Raw genomic sequence first — 12,915 nt, forward strand, 5'->3', positions numbered from 1 at the left:
ACATGGAGTGCAGAATAATAACATCTCTAAAATGCAAAGGTCTAACTTTAGGTTGAGGGTTGAGGAGAGTTCAAGGAATTGAGTTTTATCTCAGCTCCCTGTAGTATTTCTTCTTTTAATACTTAAAACAATTGCAATTCACTGTAGACTCCTTATCTGATACTTCATGCATCTGCTTATTTGTTATGCCTCTGGGCTCACAGGTGGGCATACATACATTAACTATTCTCTAAAGCCAGGTTTTAATCAAGTGAAATGGCTACTCAGTTTCAAATATAATGCACTTTGAAAATTATGGGATATTTTGCAAACTTCTCCATACCATTGAACCCTGCATAGTTTCTTGTGACGTGATTGCATTTCTTGCAGAGACTGATATGGAAGAAAGATCTTCAAAACCTGACCTAAATAGCATTTCTGCAAAAATGAGTCAAAACCAAAAATAAGAAGTATAATTAGAACTTCCTAGCATGTTTTTCCCTTTTGGGGGAAAACTGTCAACCCCAAAGAAGGGGCAGCTGTCTCACTGTACTGTTACGCTGAACCTGTGACTCTGCTGGACAGCCTGTTCCCAACCCAAGAGCATCCATATCTGGGCACTTGCTGCTGTTCCAGGCCACTCAGAAAAACATGCTTGTGGGATTGCTGCTGGGGGAAGAGAAGGCGACTCTTCTATGCAAGTTGACAGTCCCGCTGAGTTATGACAATCTGGAGGAACATCTCTAGGCTTAAATGATACCTGCGAGGTTTACCATCAGTCCCCTGAGAAGAATGGCTCGATTCAGTCAGTGTTTACAATACGTTTGCTTTCTCTGTGTTTAACAGAAGTGATCTACTCAACAGCATCTAGGTCAGCACCTGCTCTTGTTGATAACCTTGTTGTTTTGCAGCTAATTCACTTTTGAAAGGAGCTTTCTTGATCCATTTGCAATGGGTTACTTTTGCATTTCTCTTTGTGTGATGTATTTGTTCTTTATTTTCCTATATGTACTGCAATTCCTGCAATTAAGCATGTATGTGCTTTTTGTGGTGGAAAAATGATGTGCTCATATTTGAGGAATAGAAAATATTTTTCAGCCCCCCCCCCCCCCCCCCCCCCTACATTTTTCCTTCCAGTTTAAGAAAAAATAAATTTAGTTTAAAAATATTTGAAGTCTGGGAAGGAGAAGTTGAGTTGTTAATTAAGTACTCCAGAGAAGCAATTTTTTGACATAAATCAAAATGTTTGTAATGGGTATAAGCAACACCTTCTCAGTGGCTTTGACCGAAGGAGCGGGGGGAGTCTGTACACATCTTAATTGCTGAAGTCAAGCTAGTATTGAAAAGCTGCTGAGGAAGCAATTAAGAAATGGCCCTCAAAATACAGCAAGACAGACAGAACTGGCCACTAGTGGAGGACAGCAGTGGACCTTGCAGGCAGGTTGTTTAAACTACAGTTTCTAAATGGTAGCATTAAAGGTAACAGTAAATAGATTTAGAGTAAAAGAAAGAGGAGAATTTTTCTTTGTGCTGTGTTCAGAGGTCTCCTTCCTTTAACTCCTTGCAGAATATGAAGCCACAAGATGGTAGACTTCCAGTGCTCTCTGCTGCTGGATACCTTCTTGTTGCTAGTGCTGTGCTATGAGACGGACACCCATAACCAGGAGCCAAAGGCTGCACATTCTAGTTACTTCTACTCTTTACATTTTCATAATACCACCTCTTCTCTTTTGTGTGCTCTTTTTCAGTAGAGGCAGTGTTATTTGCATTTCATTAATTTCCTATTTAAAATTTAAACTTGCTATAAGAATTTAATTAATCAATGTAATACTTCATTTTATCCCTTTATTATATTTTTGTTAGATTTGTTGGCAGCCAGTAGGCTTTCAGTAATATGTCCATGCAAAACAAACTTGAGACAATAGTTCTTAATGTCTGTAAGGCTAATACTGAAACATCTGAAGGGCAAAACATCCAAGGGAATATGTACTCAGTATGTTAAAATTTGTGAAATAAGGATTTTTTCATTGTTTATATCTTTAGAAATATGGCCTTTCTGGAAATGAAGACTGGGATTTTAATGCGCTTATTGTCCCCATGGGAAAATGGAAGGAGCTATAGTGAACTCTCTCTTAGCCTTTTATTTATTCTCTTGGGACACATTATCTGTAGTAATTGCATATTTAGTAGAGAGGTAAGATAGAGTTTTGGGGCTGAAAGTTTAGTAGTTCTCCTGGTGCATTTTACTTTGTAAGCCTTAACTGTGTAGAGGAAGTTTAAACTGACAGTAAAAGAAAGTGTATTTGTGCCTAGCCCACTGAAGAAACTACAATTCATTTGTTTAGTCCAGCCTGTTGTGAAAGGTACTCTGTATAGTTTTTCTTGTTGGAAACAAACATGAATGTAAGAATGCTGATAAAAAATTAAATTGTTGCTATAAGGTAGCCAAATGCCCGTTGTATGCTATCGCTGTTCAGACACATTCTGATCTTAATGTTTTCTCATCAGAGAAAAGTTTTCTCATCAGGTTTTCTCATCAGGTTTTGATTAAGTAAGGATATGACAGTAACAAATCTCATCTAAGCTGCTTGATGTTGATGTACACTTTTCATTGCAGTGTGCATCTTGGAAACACTTTAGACCCAAGGTGATCAAAGTTCAGTCTTGTAAAATGAGGTGTAGAACTTAGACTGTTGGATATGTCAAGATTGCCAAGGTTCATTGCTTTATTTTGACTTAAGTATTAGTGTTTTGATTGTGACATGTTTGTGTCTTGAGGGTTAAAAATTACTTTAAATTTTTGAACTGTTATCCCAACTGCTATAGAAAACTGTAGCTTAAACTGTTCTTAAACTGTTAAAACTTCTGCTGTGGAGAAGTATTTGTTAAAGGGGAATATTTTATAGGCACAAGGTCAGCAAAAATGGAGTGCTCTGAAGTTTGATGATATCAAGGGCGATCGAATAAGATACCTGGATAACTTTTCTACACTGAACTCTGCAAACTTTACAGACAAAAGATCTGTTAAGAGATGCAGGATTGATGGAAGAAGGTGGTCATTCTGCTCCTTGAACGGTGGCTCCGATGGCTGATGCAGAGACAAGAATTGCGTGTCCAAATGACGAAGGAGACTAGTAAGACAAGTATCTGCAGGTCTCTGGGTTGGTGGTGTAGCAGTGAATTGGTCCCAGTGGGACTAATATTCTGCAAGTAACTTGGAAAGAGAAAGCTTTACTCAAAAGGCTCAGGGGTAGCCCAAGGACGTTGCTGTAGTGACTGGAGTAAATCTGGTTATGGGGATCCAGCACTATGCAGGAGAGGGCACTCGTGGTTATCCCTTACAAAAACTCTGCTGCTGAATTGAGGAGAGAATTGGAAAAAAATTCCTAATTACAGATTCACTCTGTTTCTGTATCCTGACATTTTGTCTCAGCTAGAGTGTAGGAGTTAAAACAGCCTGGGGAAAAAGTAGAAGAGAGGAAGGGAAACTACTTTTGACTCCCCACATTGCTTGTAAAAATAAGAGACAGAGTTTTACCATAAAATGAGGAACATGTTCTCTGTCATTACCTCAGATTAAGTATTCCTGGTGTATGGGTGAGTTCCTGCTCTGGCCACTCATCAAGATTGTTCGACAGCAGAGATGGGTAAAACATTTCATTTGTGGTGAGCCTGGGTCACCCCATAGTAGAAGTTGTTGTGGAAGGAGGACTGAGGAACCTATGAGAGATCTTGACTGGTGACTGTTCCACTGTGATGGGGAAGGAACCTAGCTTAAGTCCTAAATTAGATTTTCCTAATGCTAGCCACAGAAATTGCTTCAGTATGTTTGAATTTTTATAACAATCATGTGGTTTCCTCCCCCCCCCCCCCCCCCCAGCAAGAAATCCTCCTTCTGAAGAAGAAAATATGCCTAGTATTAAACTTCAAATTAATATTGACCCAATATTCAGTTTTTTTTCTATGTCTTGGAACATGCCCACAGGTTCAGAAGTAGAAGGGAAAAGAAAATTTGAGAAGGATGAAATGTTCTTTTTACTGTGTTGTGGCAGCTCTGGTCTGTGTTTTTGGTATCAGTGTCAGGCTTGAATGCTGTAACTAAAAGAGCTTCTTTTATGGTTGGACACGACTATGAAAAGTTGTATGCTATGCTGTGACTGCTGTTTTTCCATTGAAGTTATCAGCTTTCTTTATTGTATTTAAAAACTCAAAAAATAGTATATGCTATTCAGTCTGAAAGTTTTGTGGAAAAAAGTTTCCAATGGTCCTTGTGGTATTTGGGCTTGGACAGTCACAGATGAGTTGTGCTTAGTCTCTAGTTCGAAACTTTCATGTGGTATCGACTTGGGTTATTTTGCATTATTTTTGATTTATTGAAAAGCAATATATTGAAAACTAAAATATCAAACTCCTAGATTCATTAAGTTTCACACTTTACATTAAAAGACTTGCTACTTGATATATACTGCTACAGTGTATCATCTCAGATTATCTCAGACTTGTCTGATGTGATGTGTAATATGACTACAGAACTGAATTTGCCATAATGCAGCACGACTGATCAGGTGCTAGAATGTGCAAGAGTTTTCCTGTCCACAGTTAGCACTGCAATATATATTTTTCTACAAAGCTGTCTTTATTGCACCTCTACATTTACAGTAGATAATACACATTATCTTTTTATTTTTGCTGTAGTTTTTTCTGGGTTTTGTTGTATCAATTATCTCTCTATATTGTGCTTCACTTTATAGTATTCTGTCTTCAGAGTAAGCATCTTATTTCTTATTTTACACTGTTCTTTTCTACTGCCTTTATCAGAATTATCGATGACTGGGAACTTTGCTTTTGCATAAATGTGAAGGCTTTTTTTTTAAGCAGTGATGAAATGCCTTCTTGTCTAACATGAATCAGCTGATAACAATGTATCTAAATATTAATATTTTTAATAGACTGTTTCTTTATGGAGAGAATCATGAGATAATGGGTAAAATCCTGATATTTTTGAAATTTGACAGACTCTTAAATTTGAGAATATATTTTGCTGATGTAAATAAAACACTGAAATAAAACACATGACATTTTCCCATTCCTGTTTGACCTCAAATCTGAGACAATTAGGATAAACGATTAGAAATAGAAAGGAAAAGACAAAAGAAAACCTGAATGTTGTCGTTCTCAGTCAATGCAATGGCATTGTTCATTTTGAGACAACTGCTTGGAAGTATCTTCTAAGTCTGCGCAAAAAGAAAGACTGAGCAGCAGCAGGTTAGGTTTCTTCTCTTGTTGATTCCTGCTCTTTCTGCAAGGATCCTTTGTAATATGCTGAGGCTCTAGTCCCTTCCAGATTCATTTAATCTATGGGCGATTTACTTCAGTGGCGTCTCCTTTGATTCACTAAACTTTTGTTGTTAGGGATTTTTAGGCTTTTCCTTCTGGGTGATGTGACTCTGGGGAAAAAATGGAGAAAAATTATCTTTTGGGTGGTGGAAGGAAGGGCTAGCAAAATTTAAAAGGTCCTTTTGGTTTATGAATAGTTGCTGTGTGGCCCTAAAAGAACTACTCAGGCTCATGTCTTTTAAAAAAGCTATTTTGGAAGACCTTTATGCTAGCTTGGACTTAGCCAACAAGGAAATACATGAAGTTAGATGGTAGTGAATTGACAGAGAGTATGAAAGATGTGTAGGTGGTGAAGAACGAACAGGTTTTTAGATAGAGAATTTATTGAAGTAATCATTAGAATCTTACAATTACTAAACTAAAACCTGATGGGGTTTAAAGAAACTGAGGGATTTACTCTATGACACATTTTTATGATCCTTAAGAACTGAGTAATACTTGGAACCAAACTAGGTCCTCCTGTAGGTAATAGCGGACAAGGTAAACTGAAGTTTTCATTATATTCTAAAGTTTGTATTATATGCTATGATTTCAGTTTTGTATTCCTCTACTTATGCAAGTAGGACAAATGTATCCAAATTTTAGCATACAGTAGAGAGCTGAATTTGTAAGCCTGTTTATCTGGATAAATCTTCTGTCTTGTTTAGGACATTATAATCCGATAGTTTAGCCCATAGGGGCAATAAAACAACTTACCTTGAAAAAAGGGGGAGGGCCTTGTGACAGCTCTTCTGTGAGGCAACAGCTTCATTCTTTGCCATTTTAGCACTATGCTTTTTTTCCTCTCAAGAATAACTTTTTCTATTAAGGACTGTAAAAGGAAACTGAATGGCTTTATAAAATACAAAGAAACTCAAATATTCCTTTTAATATAAAGAAGAATGAACACAGTGTATCATCTTTGTTCTTTTAATAGGAGGTATATTTTCAGGAGTTCATGTATTTCAGTCTTTGTGGAAGATAGCCTGAGAGAAGAATGGAAGAGAATTTTTACATACAAAAGGAAGTTATATAGTCATATGCTTGTGTTGAACAACTGTCTGTATGAGTTTGTAATTTTTTTTTTTCTTTTCATCCACTATGCTTATTATTTCTGAAGATTGATCCTGTTCTAATTAAATGAATGGAATTTTTTCTTTGGTTTGTTCTTGAAAAATGGTCAGGTGGTTAGGATTAATTTGATATGCTTTCAAATCTGATGAGTGTCTGCATGTTAGGCTGATACTTTTGACATGGTTTTGCAAGCTATCCTGGTCTGAACCAAATGGTCAATAAAAAGCAGTTTTTGTTGGGAGTGTAAGTACTGCCACTTGTTCTAGAGAGTTTTCAGGATTGTCCATAGTTAACTGTGTTGCCTAAGAGGTTTTAGCAGCCCCTTGGCAAACGTGTTGTGAAATACAGGCCTTGCTCTGCAGAGTTAGGAGCCCCAAAATAATACATTTTTCTCCTGGTTAAAAAAGTTCTTTACTTTTTTGAGATTAATTTTATCCCGATACCTGTACCTTCCTGCTGTGAATGGGTAGTATCCACCCCTGTTTTAGTTAGCAAGAATTGTGGTATTGACACCTTGCATATCATAGCAGAAAGAGAGACACTAGTGAGCTAGTTGAAACAGTACTGAGTGTAAGGTTACTCTCAAGCATAAAAGCAAAATCCCATTTGCTTTTTGAGTACAGTTTCATTTTCAGCATGTTGATTTTCAGCAGGCGGATTAGAAGACTGACCTTTCTGACACTAGGTACTTAAACAGATTCTTTGAATGTTTTTTTCATAAGCCTTTTCATTCAGTCCTGGAGAGATTGATGCTTGCATGGTTACCTCTATTTATGTTTCTGGCTTTGTGGCCAATTTGTGGCTGGTCTATGTTTTAGTCTAGAAGTTGATTTATAATAGATAAAAATGAAACTTATTAGATAAGTATCTCCAACTTTAATGCATGCATTTGTAATTTTGTGTGTTGAAAAAGCTTCTGGTCTTTCCTTTGAGTGTTGTAGATTCTTGCATTCTTACCCTCAGGATTTTTTTCCTATTTTAATGCCTATGCATCGTGCATTCCTATGTTTTTGCTAGAAAAATACCAGAAATTTATGGAATCCTAAGCATTCCAATATAAATAATATTTAAAAATACATTAATCCTTACTATAGATTTTTTTTTTTCTTGTCTGATACAGTCTAGCTTTATATTAAATTATGCACCTAGCATTTCAGCATTACTGGTTTTGACAGTGTTAAGCTGGTTTGGGGATATTGATGAATAAAAAAAAAATAAATAACAAATCAATTGAAATTTCCTGTTCTCCCCCCACCCCCCCATCTTGGAAATTGGGAAGATGACAGAAAAAAATGAATGGATTACTTAATAAAATTTAAATAGACCTGCAAACAGTCACCAGTGCAACAGAATGATGAGTGGTTAATTTTTAAATTATACTTCTGCTTTTAAAAGGGATCGGTAAGGAGGATAAACAAAACACATGTACAGTAATGGACTAGTGCTTTGTACATAAATTTGATCTTTGGAAGTAAGTCTGCCAATAGTGTCTTGGTATCTTAGCAGTGTGAATAGTGATCTTCTATTTTATTTGTTAAATTAAGTGTGTGTAGCAACAGCTGTAGGCATTGGGCAACTCATTTAAGAAAGACTAGCCAAACCCCAGTAAATATTTTCTAATTGCTTTTGAAATCACTCGTGTTATCCCGTGTATTGCTGCATAACTGTGACCTAACTGTCCCCAATTTGCTGCTTCTGTTTTCAAATGTGGTGATTCTCAGTGTGAGCTGTTCTTCCTTGTACATCCACATAACAAAATATTTGAGAATGAAAAAGTGAGGGTTCTTTAGGTCCATAAAATGATCCTAGTTACTTGAACAGGAATAAAAAACAGATGATGTTTGTTTTGATGTATAGTTTTCTAGTTATTGTGACAGCTAAGGTAGCTACAGGGTGTATTTTAAGGACCAGGTCTGCGTAATATCATAATTCGGGTTTCATTTCAAGGTGTGTGGTAAGTCCATATTTCTGGTTCATCTCAGTGAAAAACATTAAAGTGTAAATAAAACTAGTTTGTGGATTCAGATTTCCTGTTGTGAATGCTGCGTTATGTTCTAGATTTCATTGGTCTAAAGCAGATTTTCACATTTTTTTTAGGTCAAACATACGGCCAGACTATGCGGATACAAGCTTTCATGAGTTCAAAATGCATACCTTCAGTCGTGTGACGTCTTGCAAAGTCTGTCAGATGCTTCTGAGGTAAGATTTTTAAGTGTGGTGTGGTTTGTTTTTTTTTTTTTTTTTTTTTCTCCAAGTGAAATATCTGAGTCAAAGGAGTATGTGGAAATACATGGCTAGCTGGCTAGCTGGTTACCTGTCCAAGACAGACAAGCAATGAAGTAATATGTAGTATTTCTTATTGTATTAGCAAGTTTTTACAATCAAATTTCCAAATATTAGCAGGAGTGCTGTTAAAAGCTCAAAACCTCAAGATGCTCTGCATTTATCAGAAGGCTGGTTTATCATGATTCTTGTATGAGAATTGCTTTATTTAATACAGGAGTTCTTACGTAAAAGTAAACGAACAACAACCATCTTGTACAGTCTTGACTACCATGGCTGTTCCACAGGTCCCGTTGCTGTAGACCACCAGTCAGAAGAACAGATGGAATGTTTTTTTTCAGAATAACAGATGATGATGATGCTGCTCATAAATGTTTGATATGGGGAGATTGCTTTGTGAGACAGAAAATAACTGTGAGGCATTAACAGGCATTTCTGAACCAGAGATAAGTAGACAAATTGAAGATAGATGTTGCAAAGCTAGATAAGAAGTGCTAGCAGACAACTAATGCTTTCATGAACAAGGATTTGTAAGGCTAACTTAAGCTAAGAAATTTAATGTTTTCTGCCTCTTTCCTCTGAAACACACATGCTTAGACATCTGTAGTTTCTCATTCATTATTTGAGCTATCTTTTAGGAGCTACCTTGTTTTTTTGTAAATGTGGAATGTCCAGTGGTATAAAGGTATGTATTCAACCTAAATTCCATAGTGTAAGTTGGAGATGCAAAAGCTTTGTAAACTTCGTCCAGTTCAGGTCCTCATGTTGCATATTGTTGATGCTCCGAAAAATGTAGCCACAGCATTTTAGAAAGGGCATTTGAAGTATGGGTAGTGCTTTTGTTAAGCACAGGCATGGAATAAAATAACCTCAGGTATGTTCCTCCCTGTCGGGTATTTTTTTCCTTTAGCAACCTTTTTCCTGAACAGTTAGATTGACCTGGATTTTCGGAGATTTTTTTTTTAGATGATTTTTTTTTTTCCTCAATGCAATAAGGTCTAAGTGACTATCAGGAGTGGTGCAGACATCCTCAGCTTAGAGGTGGCAGGGCTAATTTCTGAATTTGAAGCAGTATAGTTGAGTCATTGTGTCTCTGTTACTGCACTAAGTGCAGTTGCTGAGAAACGGCTGTCTTGCTTTCAGGACACAGTCTGTGTGATGCTGCATTGTGGTGTATAGGCATGCCAATCTGCTTGAAGATAGCTTGGGTATCCCCAAGTGCTACCTTGTGGTATATAGACATGTCCCTGGATATCTAAGTTGTATTGAAAGCCTACTGGACTTAGCCTCATAAAATGCCTAAATCAATTTTTAAAATGGACTGTCATTTTAAGCTTCAAACATAAGCTAACATGTAAATACTTGAAAAAAAAATTCTGAACCTTAGTGTCTAATCTTTAAGTGGGGATAAAATCCTAGTCTTAGAAGCATCTGTAGTGAAGGATAATGTTATGTCCTATACTTTTATCTAGAGAATCTTGCATTCCTGTGTAGCAATAAGGAAAAAAATAAAAATGGAGGACTGCATTAAAATATTTTCATACTTTCTACTTATTTGTCTTTAAATTTGTGTGCTCCGATACTTAAAAATACTGAGCTTCTGAATTTAATTAAAAATATATTTCATCACTAAATTGCTGTAGGAAATAGCAGTTGCTGTACATTTTGTTCAGGTTGAACTTGTTCAATCCTGTGTTCCATATGAGAGACCTGATTTTCTTTTGAAGCTGAAGGTGTCATGTTAGACTAGGATGCATAATCACTCCAAACTGATCAGGATAATCTTGGAGACAGACAAATCTAGTGTGAAGAGTAAGCAGATACATTGGTAGATGGAACTCATAAAATTGCCTAGAGGTACATGTAAAGAACTGTTTCCCTGTTAGCCATTCAGTGAATCGTACCTAAGAGAAAAGCCATGCACAAATCTGAAAATAAATCAGTTTCCTCAGACTCAAATTCAGATTCCAATTCATTAAGGGGAACTGGAGAACATTTAGAGTAAGGAAAGTGACTCCTTATTTAGCAGCTCTGAATATTAACTAAAGTGTACCTGGAGATATCTCTCTCTCTCTCATTTAAAGTCAAGAATATTTCCAATATAGCCTCTAAACTCCTTAATGCTTAAATATATATTCGCACTTACAATTCTTTTGAAATGGATCTTATTCTTCATGGTGTCTAGGCAAATGCCTATTGAGATGAAGTGAAGTGTAGATCTGTAGTAGGATAGACCCATAATGGTACAATTTCAAGTATACTGTGCCAAAGTTGCTTTGGGCTAAATTGAAATGCAGATTGTTATTCTACTAGTAGTCCAGACGAACTAGCTGGTTGTGATTTTTAAATGGCTAGTATTAACGAAAAGCAGATGAGCTGCTTGTCAGTTGTCACTTTTTCGTGAGCCTTTAAGGACTATCATTATGCAGAAGAGCAAATGACTTCTAATACCTTCTGCCATGTCTCTTACTTCCTTTATGCATGGAATTTATCACCTCTAATGTATCACTACCTAATTTTATTTTACAGGGGAACATTTTATCAAGGCTATTTATGTTCTAAGTGTGGAGCTGGAGCACACAAAGAATGTTTAGGAAGATTAGACAATTGTGGCAGAGCTAATTCAGGTGGTAAGTCATTTTTATTGTTAGAATACCATTTTTAATTAGGACATAAAACTTACTAGATATAATTAAGGTTTAATTTACCTCTAATTTGTGTTTATTGTAACATACATACTTGTGAAACTACCATTTATAAGCACAATTAGAATTGCATTTAGAATTCATAGGGATTTTTATTGCTACTAAATTGAAATGTTCAAAAGCAGGAGAGAACTGTTATAGGTCAAACCCAATTTCTTTGTCAATGTCGTATAGAACGAGGAATTGCTCTTGTTTTAATCGTAGACTGCTCATATGTAACACCTACTGTATGGCATATCATCTGTCATCCTTGTGGTTCTCCCTTTATGTCTATGTCAATTTTCGTACTTTATTCTCAGCTCCCAAAGCTGGCTGTTTGTGTTGCTTCAGCTTCCTCTTTCATCTCTTTGGTTTCCATGGTTTCTGTCCACTCACAGTATTCACAAAAAGGTGATTGATGGCTCTCTACTTCCCACATCTAAGGATCATTTTTTCCTCTTCTTTTAATCGATTGCTGTACTCTGTGAGTTTCTTCCCTGGCCATTGTCACTTTGCACTTCCCCTATTATTCTTCTGCTCTTTGGGACCTTAAGGACTCTCTTGACTTCCGCTACCATTTGGTCTCCCTCAGATGACTCCAAATTTGACCTCTTCCCCTTCTGCTCATTATTGTATCTATAATTCTCTCTCTGACATCTTCTGGATCTCCCACTGCTAATGCCAAATGTTAGCTCTCATCATTTGTCCCCCTTCCCCTTCCCCTTCCCCTCTGCAATTGCTGGCAGTGAGTTTGTTCCACTCCAGCCAGCTAGTCCAGTAACCATAGTGCTGTTTTTGACTCTTCCCTCTGTCCAGGTTCTTAACTATTACTTTCTTCTTTCTAGAGATTATTTGGTGCTGATGCGGGGGACAACTGACAAACACACCCCCACCCGAATTTCCCTCCCCACTAATACGTTTGAATTCCTGTTGTTTGAGTGTGTTTGAAAGAGAAAAGCCATTGGAACACATGATGATTTCTGGAAAGTGTAGTTGTATATGTTGGGGAAGTTTCTAATTAATTGTCCTTCTCACTTCTCTAAAACCTGTACATTCATTCCAAAATTATTTCATAATAGTTTATGAAGTTTCTCATGTCTCGTGTATCTCACGTAAGCTACTGCAACCTCCTCCCATTGGGTTATTTTCTTCTTGACATTACTATCTACAATCTTTGCAAAATGCTGTTGCAGAGATAATCTCTCTCCCACTGCTTGAATTACATCATGACTTCATCCGCTGCTCTTTACGAAGCTGCTGCTTCAAGATTTTGGTTCTAGCTTTTTGTTTCTTTCAAAATTGTATAAGCTTGTTTCTGTCTTTGTCCCTGTTTGTGTTACTTCCTGACTTCTACTTGGCTTTTGGCTCACTGTGCTGTTTGCCTACTTCATTCTTTCATGAAATCATCAGGATGGCAGGTACCAACTTCTGCTGCAGTCAGTGAACTTTATTGTCTCAGTTGCTTTCCTGTATTGGAGATCTTCCATGCTGTCCTCCAAGTCTGGACTTTTTAAAAAAT

General features: G+C 36.8%; 1 protein-coding gene across 1 annotated transcript in view; it reads left to right on the forward strand.

Moving 5' to 3' along the window:
- VAV3 (vav guanine nucleotide exchange factor 3) overlaps window positions 1-12,915 on the forward strand; it is a 176,301-nt gene that overhangs the window by 93,641 nt on the left and 69,745 nt on the right. Inside the window, exons 16-17 of the mRNA XM_075508217.1 lie at window positions 8,527-8,628; window positions 11,242-11,342. Of these exons, the coding sequence (XP_075364332.1) occupies window positions 8,527-8,628; window positions 11,242-11,342 (203 nt within the window). The remainder of the gene's footprint in view (window positions 1-8,526; window positions 8,629-11,241; window positions 11,343-12,915) is intronic.

The sequence above is a fragment of the Mycteria americana genome, chromosome 7 (genome assembly GCF_035582795.1).
Source record: "Mycteria americana isolate JAX WOST 10 ecotype Jacksonville Zoo and Gardens chromosome 7, USCA_MyAme_1.0, whole genome shotgun sequence".
Taxonomy (NCBI): domain Eukaryota; kingdom Metazoa; phylum Chordata; class Aves; order Ciconiiformes; family Ciconiidae; genus Mycteria; species Mycteria americana.